The following is a 12081-nucleotide window of genomic DNA, read 5'->3' on the forward strand; positions in this document are numbered from 1 at the left end:
AACCTATAACTTAAAAACACCTCCATTGCTGCAAAACACTTCACGGATTTGAATAAGAGATCGCAAAGATAGTAGCGTAAGAGAAAGCTTCGGGGACGAGGACTTCGGTCTTTTCTATTTATTGTGTTTGGATGTTTATTCTTTTGCTGTATTTGTTTATATTCTCAGAAATTTTAAAGATTAAAAAAAAAATTCAACTTTAAATACGAACACTTTTATAACTTTTAGTCCTATCGACTTCCGTGATATATTTTGACGCTATACAATCAAAACAAATTTAAATAAAACAATATAACAAGTGCGTATGTGTATATATATATACACCGAAGAACCATTACCTTATGACCACCCTTCTAATAACATGTAGGACCACCTTCAGCCCTCAAAACTACTAGCACCCGCCGTGGCATTGATTCCACAAGGTGCTGATAGGTAGTCTGAGGTATCTGGTACCAAGCGCTCACCAACTGGTTCTGCAATTCCCTCACATTGCGAGGGGGTAGCATGGCAGCACGAATTTGGTTTTCCAAGTAGGACCACAAATGCTCTATTGGATTAAGGTCAGGTGAATTTGGGGGCCAAGACATGACTTGAAAGTCACTGGAATGTTCCTCGAACCAATCCATGACGATTCGACCCTTATGACATGGTGCATTATCCTGTTGGTAAACACCATCCCCCGCAGGAAAAACTGTTGCCATGAATGGGTGAACCTGGTCTGCAACTATGTTCAAGTAGCTTACAGACGTCAGGGATTGTTCTATGAGGATTAATAGGGTCCTAATGTGCCCCATGAAAACATTGTTCCTGGGCGAGCCCATTGTTATAGATTGAGGGTGGTCATAATGTAATGGCTCTTCGGTGTATATATTAATAACTTTTTACAGCGAGTTCTATCGAATTTGTTTTTCTCTCCTTAAAATCATATATTTTTTTGTTTAAAGGGGAAAAAAAACGCGGGGAAGACTGGGCAAATTTCGCGACAGGCAGCTAGTGAGCGACCTATATGCTTCTACTTTCACAATGCAAACGATCGTTTGACTAACGACTTGTTGAAAAATTCAGTTCATATTTTTCGTGCGACATCATATTCGCTTTATACTTTTTTTTAAAATTAGTACTTCAAAGAAAGCTTTCAGTAAAACAATCTACGACACAGTAATAACAGAAATCATTACAAATAATATTCAATTCCTGATTTTCAGAAACTGAGAAATCATTCTTAATGCATTTGGCCCCACTATTTTGCTCAAATTGCTCCAGATTTTCTATTTTCCAATTTTATTTGAATTTTCATTTCAATGAAAAAGTTACAAAATAATATAAAGCCAAACAAAGAGAGAATATCTTATCGATCTAAGAACTTAAGAAAAAATAAAACTGAAGAATAAAACCGAATAACTTTTTTAAAGTCTTTAGTACGGAAAGTGTTGTAATCGCGTCAACGATTTGGGAGTGCACTCCACGTTGTGAAACTTCCCCAATACTTCACAAGTCAAATAAACAATCTAGGTTTCGTATTCTACAATGAGTAAGAGAAAATAAAATTTGACCAACCACAATGCTTAAAAAAAATACTTATGAGATTTAATTACAAAACCTACTATAGGTTTCGTAATTACAACTCAAGTAAGGCATTTTTCTTGATACTATGTATCTTTTCAAATCGGCTCTAAAAATTTTTAAAAGATCAATAAAGCAATCGACTTCAAATTGCTGCTATGTATATATTTTTATTAATGCACTTAAAAACTGAAATATGTTTAAAAATACAATTTTTCAACAAAATACAAATTCCTTTTGTGTTTGAATATTTAGTTTTAATGCCATTTTGAAAAAAATTTATTATTTTTGCAAAGTGACATTTTTTAATCAAAAAAGTTTAATTTTTTTTTATCAAAACATTATTTTGGAACAAAATTTTTTAGTGCCACCAAAAAATATAGCAATATAAACTTAATTTTTTTTTTGTTTATTCTCTTCATTCCAAAGATAACTTAAGTTAACATTTTCATTATTGTTAAAGATGGTAATCAGAATTATTTTTTATTCCTCATCTTCATAACAAAATTCTAAAAATTCGATAATTTTAGTCCAAATATTGGTTTTGTCTCCATAATTCTAAAATAAAACACATTAAATGCAGTTTTGCTTTGCACTTACCTTCCTTGAGGAGGTAGTTTTTACAAATCAATTTTTTGGTTCAAAAATTATTGCTATGCAATAATTAAAAAAAATCAATTTTTTTAATTATTGCATAGCAGATTTTCGGCTTACAACTTTATTGTTTTAGAAAATAGTACCTTATTCTCAGTCATTTGCATACTTCTCAATTTTTATTTAAGCATTTCATAAGGCGTTTAGGTTGAAGACAAGGTTGATTTGTTTGTTTTATAATTGTTTTTGATATTTCAAGAACAAAATAAATACTAAAGTTATGAAGTAATATTTATTTTTACATTTAAAATTTTTTTTGAAGAAATACAGCTCAAGCATAAAATTAGGCAGGTATCACTAATTTTTTAAATTATATTTGTCTAATATTATAATCTAATTAATAAAAAAAATCAAAAAAAGATAATAATCAGTTTATATTTAAACTAACTTAATGCTAAATTTTCGTTTAAAATCAATTTATTTTACTTAATATTGAATAAGCCAATATTAATGTATTAGAACTGGAAATTATGTATAGATAAATCTAAAAAGAATGGGTATGGGTTTGAATAACTTTCTGTCATATTGTAAAGAAATTAAAATATTTTTATTTCAATGTTTCCTTTTGAAACAAAATTAGCTATTGTATGTAGCTAAAATATATAGCAATATCAAAAAAAATGCTAAAAAAATAATTTATTTAAAGTCAATAACAACATATAAAGATGAAAAAAAAACAACAATAACTATTTTATATCTTTAGGATTCCAACAAAAATGATTTTGCTTGTCAAGATTGTCCAGTTTTTGCAGTTCTTCCTGAGTCAAGGAAAAATCAAATAAATCTGAATTTTCTTTCAAACGACTTGTACTCTGTGTCTTTGGGATGACACCTATTTAAAAAATAATAAAAAAAATAATTAAATTAAAATTAAATAACAATAAAAGAGCAGACTCACATATGCCTTCATATTATATATATANNNATGTCATTTTCTTATATATATAATTACATATACCAGGCTTAGTAGTGGTTTAAAATAAAAACCAAGACAGTATTTCGCAAAAAAATCAGGACATTTTTTGGTACAATACATACATACTATTTTTAAAAAGTGGAAACCAAGATGTAAAAAAAAATAGTATAACCTACTGCTTTGAAAATTTCGTTTCATGTGGCATATTTAATTCTCCACAACGAAAAACCAAAGCAAATTAAAATATACATACAGTGAGAAATCCCAGAACCAAAATCTTCTTGACTTAGGAAATAGATACCTCAATATAAAGATAGAACATACATTTTAAAAAGAAAACTAATAAATTATAGTTATTTTTGTTAAAAAATAAATTAGTTAAAAAGAAAATGTAATACATCACAATCTAGAAGCAAAAATCATCTAAATATAAAGAGAAGAAACTAATAAATTAAAACAGTAGATATTTAAAAGTGCTTTTGATTTCGCAATTAATGAAATGAAATGTATATGAAATGAAGAGCGCTTTCACTGCAATACGGAGGGCAAGAGAAAAAAAATGCTGCTCAAAAATGTTAATAAGTTTATCGTTAACAACATTTTAGAATTAGCAATTGGACAGACTAGGAAAGAAATTTTGAAAGCGAACTACTGAGTTTTTCTTTTATTAGGTGACCCAAAGACTTAAATAGATTATTAGTTTGAAAGATGAGTAATTAGTGGACAGTCTCTAAATTTGAACTATCCCATGCTTGCAATTTTTAAGAATAATAAGTTTAATCATTATTAAATGGAATAAAAAGATGATATAAGCATTCCAAAACTATTAAGCTTTGAAGTGTATCAAAAGTGTATTAATGAAGTGTATTTTAGTTTTTCGAATTATTTCCCTTAGGTCTAAAAGACTATAAAAGCAAATACAATTTTTAGTTTTAATACATCTATTTCTCATTATTTATTTTCCTTCCTATGTTCATAATCAGGGAAGAAATAAATCAATAAAGTTGATAAATCATCCAGAGAAAGCCATTATTGTGATATTTCTCTCACAATTTGGTTGACAAATGAGATTTAGTGATAATTAGAAGAAAATGTTACTATACAAGTAAAATACATTTGTTTAACAATGCATTAAATATAGATTTTTCTTAGTTAAAAGGGGATTGTTAGTTTATGAAATCAATCTTTGAACTGTCTCTTATAATGCATTTTCATTTAAAAAAAACTTGAGATCAAATCTTAAAAATAACAATTTTAATTCAAATCCAAAATATGACAGTTAGTCAAATTTAATCAAATTAGGACAAAAAAGATAGTTAGGATAGTTTACAAATCACAAAAAAATGACAGTTAATAAAAATCAGTTTAGTGAATAGTGGTTGAAGATAGAGATGTAAGGTTTGCTATGTTCTGCTCCAAAGTACAAATTTTAAAAACTTTGTCAACAGGTAGTGTTGCTAACAGGCAAAACAGTGAACTAACGTTTTCTTTGGCTTATCAAACCATTTCAACACCAATCTCAGCACCTGTTAATGTTATACATATAATGTGTCACACTGCTGTTGTAAATGATGGTTACTTTAAAAACGTTGTTTAATACTTTTTTAAATTAGCAGTGCCATCTGTTGATTAGCTTTGCAACTCAACTTTAAACTTGGTAACAATAATATCTAGTTTTCTAAGCAGAACTCAATAAGCCATATGTTCCTGCATTATTCTTTATTATATTCATTATTAATATCAAGCCTTTTGATTGCATTTTTTAATAGATATTTTAATCCAATTTTCATTCATATCTCATATATATCCAATATTTTCATATCTTACATGTCTGCGTGAATACATATATGCATGTATGCCAATAATGTTAAACTATACCAGATTTTACAATACCATTTAAAAGAAAATTCCACTTCATAAATTTTTCAAACAGATCAAAATAATTTTTTTCTCTGAAGCTTGCTTCTTTTTCTGAGTTCTCTCATTTATGAATCTTTTTTTTTTCTTTTTTTTTTTTGAAAACAAAATGAGAGACTTGTTTATTAGCTGCTTGAAGCTGTACTGACATTATTTCCATTCTATATCATTGTTTTTTGCTCGTTACAGGGGTTTCCCTTTTGAGGCAAAATAAGAAAGGTGGTAGGATGGGCAAAGCACAGGAAGGGTGGTTAAGGAAAGTATGCGAGCCTAAATTATAAAAAAAATTGTGAGTGCAAATTTTTTCAGCTAACTTCAATCTATTAATAATCCAATCATATGAAGAAGGTGACACTAAACAACTGGTTAGGTAATCTTTTTTCTTCTTGATTCCGGTGACTTGCAAGCAAGATGCTTCTAAACAATAAAGAAATATTCTGGAAGTTCTGAATTTGATTTCCCCAGCGTAAGACACTGTCGACTAAAATGCATTACAAATGTGTTTAATAAAGCTGTCTTCTACCTATCCAACAGGAACATTGGCTCCTGAAGAAAAATAATTGCATGGCTGAAGATCTCTTAAAATCGATCACGTGTATATCGACTGCATAACTTTTCAATTCCTTCTATATCTGATTTAATGCTTGCTCCAGGTGATAGTGATGAAAGCAAATAAAAACTATCAGAGGATATACCCAGAACTATTCAAGAATTTCAATGCATAAAAACTCTAAAACAATATTTATTAGCAAATGTAAACCAAAAAAGCAAATTTACAAGTAATAGAAAGTATTGAGAGGGATATTGTTAAAATTGTATCTTAAGGAGAAAAAGAAGGAAAAATTACAGTTTTTTTAATAGTCAACTTGGAAGTGTCAATTTTTGATAAATTTGCATAGATTTTTTCATCCTAGTTTTCCGTTCTCTGCTTCATGGATTTTTTAATGCTAGTCCAAAGGCAAATGTAAAATCACGGTTCCACTTTATATATATGTCGAGAAAAAATTGGAAACCTCTATTTTATTTTCATATATTTATTTATTAATCATAAGTATATTTTCGAACCAATACTAGCAATGACATAATTTTCAATTATTTTTTTCAAAATAAATGTACTTACTCATTCCATGGTCTATAGCCCATCTCAGCAACACTTGTGCACATGTTTTATTGTGATTAAGAGCTATCTGGACAACTGCAGGATCAGACATAAGCTATAAAAATAAAATATGAATGAAATTTTTTACATCACATTTATCTTTTATCCAAGTGAGATAACAATTATGAAATATGAGAATAATTACATTCAATAGACAGACAAATTCTAGCTAGGCAAAGTATGAAAAAATATGATAAGGCTATTATATAAATCCTCAAAAATACAAACATTCTGAAAAAACAATGAGAGTGCAGCTAAAAAAATTAATTCAATATATGTAAAGAAAACGGAAAGTAATATAAGACAAAATTTATGCTATCCTTATTAAAGGAAAAAAAATGTTCATTTAAAAAATAAAAAAAAATAAAATTAACCTACTTCTTGCAAGTTGGTACCCTTGAAGGATATTTTAAATTATATTTCATTACATTCAAAATGAATTAGAGATGCATTTTATACTTTGCTGGTTCCTCCTTTGACATTCTATAGAATGCTTAGGAAAAATGTGACACGTGACTCATTTCATACATTGCTGGCTAGTTTTAGGCTTTATATACAGTGTCTATGAGTTCTATAGAATGCTGGATTTCAAACTTTGCCAGAAACACTTAGATTAGATTTTTTCACCCTTAATTTTGATGCTTGACTTTTAAAGTCTAATCAAAACAATTAAAATCAATATCAAAAATACTTTAGAAACATTTTTTAAACTTGTTTACCTAAAGATAAATTCATGCTACGAAGAAATAATTAAAAGAGTAAGCTTTACTACTAGTAAGAGTAACAATTTTTCATTGTTTATAACTTACAAATAGCTGAAAAAGTTTTGAATTACAAGATGAACAAATATTTACATAATTTTAGACTAAGACATAACAAATGACAAAAGCCAAAATTTAAACAGAATTGGATTAACTGTTCTTTAAGAATGAGAATTTAAAAACAAAAAATTAATATAAAGATTTTATTTATTCACATAACTAGTTCTAGCAAAATAGTAAATAGTGAAATTAATATTAAAAGACAAAAATAATTCATCATGATTTTTTAGCTCATGCTAAGACAACTTAGTTTTGTCTGTAAAAATTAATTATCACATTTAAAGTTACCCCTCAAATCATTTAGATTGCATGCTAGTATACAAAAATCTCTAAATTAGAATTTAAGTCATTTAGGCCTTTCATTCTTTATTTTGAGCACGGTATACTTGTTTTTTAAGTTTATAAAATAACAAAAATTTAGTTGTTGAAGCAGTCATGACATAATAGAGAAGAATATTAAAGAAGAAAATATATTTCTCTGAATTGCTTTCACAAATAACTTCCCTATGTAAAAAATTATGCAGTCAGGTAAAAAATTGAAGAATAACTGGTACATGAAATAATAATGTAATGTTTAATGTAGGCAGAAGAAAATTTGTCAATATTATTTTCAAAGTCCAGTTTTAATACACAAAATTAAAAATAGTCTAATGGTAAACAGAAATATAATTGTTAAGCCTGAAATTTTTTTGGCAGCAATTTAAATGATAATTTGATCTAAATTTCAGAAAGGCTCAATTATTTGTCAATAATTTTTTTCATTCAAAATTGTTTAACTAATCACAATAAGAAAATATTTAATATCATATTTATTTCAAAGCGAGAACCATTATGTAAACTAATCAATTAATTGAACAGATTATTAAATAGTATTGAATTAGAATAGAATCTAAAGTACTATTTTATTAAAGAAAGCACAAAATATTTTATTTGAATAATTTTTCAAACTGAAGTACTTAATTATAATTTTTCAAACTTTGAATAATTTTTCAAACTTTTGTAGAAAAATATTTCATTTATCATGATCAGAAAATGTAGATGCAGATATTAAAACTATATTTCGTTATTCATTTTTAACTGAATTTCGAGATCCATTAAATTTAACTTATATGTTTTGTAACTTTTATCCTAATTTAATAATGTGATCAGAACCCAAATTAGGTAACATGCATCCCATCCTCTAGCAACAGTTTTTTAGAGAGACCTGATGGTTTTCCTGTTGTCACACAGATAGCTTTGTCTCTGGGTCATTGCCAATTCAGTTAGGCTGTAGTCAGATAGAGTAATTAAAACCATAAAATAAAAATTTTAAATTTCCAAATTTCTTAAAAATTTACAACTCAAATTATTGTTTATTCTAAGTTATTGTTGGAGACATATTTTTTATCATGACAATTTGTAAAATAGCACCAATAAATATTTGTTAAGCCCATAGAAAGATGTTTTGAAAATACAAACAAGGCAAAACTGCACAGCCATTATTTTGATTGAAAGTTTTATTTCTTTAACCCTCTAAATGATGAACCCATGGGTAAAATTTTGTTAAAAAGTTTTTTGCAACACACAGCTTTCCTATTAAATATCACAGGGTAAACAGTTTTTTTTCCAGATAAAAAAGCTTACAACTGAAATTTTGTAAAAGCAGAATTAACGCTTAAAAGTTAACATTGTTTTTTTACCTATGTCAATAAAAGGCAATTCATCAGTATATTTGTTTAGAAAGGCAATTAATTTTTTTATAGCAAAGAAGTTACATAACAATTCAAAACAGAATTAAACAGCTCTTCTCAAATGTAGATTTTGAAATTTGCAGGTACATAATAAGCTAATTTTTAGTTAAAATAATTCATAATTTTTGTTAAAAAAAAGTAATAGTTTCTTATTCTAAATATTAACTTTATTATAATACTTTTATCTGTGTTTTAAGTGAATATATACAGTTTAATATGCCATGCGTGTTAATGTAGCATCAAAAATTCATTTAAAAACTATGAAAATTTGTGGCAATAACTGATAAAAATGCGATCATAAAGCCTCCTATGATTATAGGTGAATTACCATTAATTGAATTCTTAAAAAAGCGATTGTTCAAAGTCAGGGATTTGAGCACTTGTGAATTAAGCGTGGAATTCACAGCATATAATAATGCCGCATTAAAATCTCAAGCTTTAAAAACCAGGTTGAAATCTGTAACGATAGCTGACAAAGTTGTGATTGGCAATTAACATGGAATTTTACATTGTTGGATGTAATTTGTTAACTATTGCCCATTTTTATTTTTTATTGAATATGGATGCTTTGATGTTTGCTTATCTTAAGAACCTGTTATCTTAAAAAATCTATTTTTCGAACTTGCCGAAGTTCTATCAATTCCGGATATGGGACATTCTACAGTATATAAATATGTTGCATTAGATTATTTAACAAAAAAAAGTAATGATCCAAAGTAACACTAATAATATTTTAGAAATGCTCAAAGTATAAAAGTACAAAAAGTCCATTCACAATTAAAAAGGATATAGTTTACAATGTTTCCACTTTTAATATTTTATTACTAGTTTCCCTCTCCCACAAAATAAAAAAATGATAAAAGGAAAAAGAAATAGAAAACAATGCTATTAAATTACATTTGTATTTGGAATATAATTTAAGAAATACAAATATGGAAAACTCAAAAATTTTGTATGCATGATACATGAGTTTCATACATATTATAAAAATTCTATCAGATCATTAAACAAGTACATACAAATATAATTCAATTAGATTATATAATTGCAAAAGAAAATTTCAGCCATCAAAAGAACTTAACAAAAAGAGAATAGCAGCAATAGTCATACCAGAATTTTTAAAAACGTTATACAAAATACATTATGTTTTAAAGTAGTTATGTTTTAAAGCATTTTAAGTAGTTATCTTAATAAAAGTAGTAGTTTAACTTTGTAATGTTCTCCCAAGACTCAAAAGATTTGATTTACTAACAAAAGACTGATCTAAATAAAAGTTTTGTATATTTTTTATTCCTTTTGATGGCATTATTTTTTATTATTATAGCACAGAGGTTAGCCAGGAGGCAAAGTTGTCACCTAATAAGTTACATTTCATTCGTAAGCAAATTTTGATATTTATGTATTTAAGTGATTGCTGGATATCATGAGCGTTTAGCACCTGCTAGCTAAACTAAAGTTTTGTATATTTATAATTCTTTCTGTTTGCATTTTATAATTATTGCATGGAAGTTTGGCAGGTAGCAGAACTGTCACCTAATAAGTTATATTTTATCTGTAAGTAAGTTTTCATGTTTATGTATTTAAGTATTAATTGTTAAATCTCATGGCTCAATATCATGAGTATGTCAACCAGAATTTTTACTATAAAAATACTGTACTCTGAGGCCTATGAGTGAAATAAAATCCAAAGATTAATTCTCCCTTAAGTATTATAATACGTCAAGAAATGAATTCCTAATGGTTCCAGTTGGTGCATGCTCAGGAATTCCGCCAGCTAATACATATTATTGTGTTTAAATTTGCCAACCGTAGGTTTTGTTAAAAGCTATGTTCTATATAGAAGTTGGTTATATGCTATTACACTTGTAGTCTACTATACCCTTGGATTCCAATGCTTAAACAAATAAACTATGTTATAATGCTATAATATATATCCCATTTCCTGATTTTGAGTCAGTTATTGTGTGTATAATGTCACATCTTTCAGTTGACATCATAAGTATCATTATTAGTTAGCTACGAATGCTTACTTCCTTACAACCAGACCTGGAGCCAAGAGAAGAATAAGCTTGAATATGGATCCCCTTCTCATTACAAAACTTTCGTATTTCCTTTTGAGTTAGGTATGGATGGACTTCTATCTAAGGAATTATTTGAAGGGGAAAAAAAGCTAAAATAATTTGAATAAGAAATTTAACAATAAAATTTTTAAAAAAAAACAGCAACAAACAATTGATACTCATTTATTAAAAATACACTAGTGAAAAACATTTATTACTAACATGAGATAAAGGATCATTCAGATAGCATAATTATTTGCATACTTATGCATTAAAACAGAGAAATGTATTAAACTTTGCCAGGGTACAATTGGGTACAACAAAGGTACAATTGAAGCAAATAAGACAGTGCCATGAGTCCCTGAATATAAGGGCCTAAAATATTTTCTAATTAAAAAGATATTTTATAACATATTAAAAGTGCCCCAGGTATTGAGGGGGCCCCACTTGATGTGTTTGCCCCTAAGCCTCCCAGAATCTAGCTACTGAACTTTACACTAATAAACTTTTTGCTATATGCAAAATAATAATAATAAATAAATCTATTATAATTTTAAATTCAATTAAGAAGTTCTGTTATCATATTATTGTTTAAGATATTTTAATCAATAGTGCATAAGGTAAACAAAAAAGTATTTTAATTTACTCAAATTTAATTTTTAAGAATCTTAAGACTATAAGAAGCAAAAGACCACCCGGAAAATTAATAAATTTTTATTCTATATTCTTAGATCCACATTTCTCTAAATATGCAAAATTTATTCTGCATTCTTAAATGCACATTTTTCTAACTATGCAAAATTAAATAAATAAAAATTTCTCCCTTGTGAAGTAAATTTAAGGCAAAATCATAAAGTTTAAAGTGCTTAAATTTTATCATGATCTTTTTTGATAATATCTATTAAAAACATTTGTAAGTAAGAAAAAAATGTCAATCACCCTAAATTAATCTATTAAAGACTTTTATCTTATTAAGATTAAAAACTGTACCTGTAGAACAGCAGGCACAACACTACAGTACTGTAATAACTCCTGAATATGCTGTTTAGTGTAATTGGAGATACCAATAGCTTTGAATTTGCCTGTAAAATTAATTTTAAAATAACATTTAAGAGCAATGCTATCTTGATATACATAGAATAAAATATATTCTTGCTTCACATATTCTCGTGAAATATAAATTTTACAAGAAAATTTAAAACATTATTAAAAACTTTAACTCAAAGCTTTTTGTTCTTTATTCAACAAAAACACACTGACT

The 12081-nt window shown here is 27.3% G+C and overlaps 1 protein-coding gene across 1 annotated transcript in view; it reads right to left on the reverse strand.

Annotated features, from left to right (window-relative positions):
* Positions 1-2838: 2838 nt before the first annotated feature.
* The window catches only part of LOC107452237 (glyoxal reductase), a gene marked incomplete at its 5' end in the record, with an annotated part of 32231 nt that continues 22988 nt past the window's right edge, over positions 2839-12081 (reverse strand). Inside the window, 4 exon segments of the mRNA XM_071181212.1 lie at positions 2839-3049; positions 6171-6264; positions 10791-10901; positions 11811-11902. Coding sequence (XP_071037313.1) covers positions 2904-3049; positions 6171-6264; positions 10791-10901; positions 11811-11902 — 443 coding nt within the window.

The sequence above is a fragment of the Parasteatoda tepidariorum genome, chromosome 5 (genome assembly GCF_043381705.1).
Source record: "Parasteatoda tepidariorum isolate YZ-2023 chromosome 5, CAS_Ptep_4.0, whole genome shotgun sequence".
Taxonomy (NCBI): domain Eukaryota; kingdom Metazoa; phylum Arthropoda; class Arachnida; order Araneae; family Theridiidae; genus Parasteatoda; species Parasteatoda tepidariorum.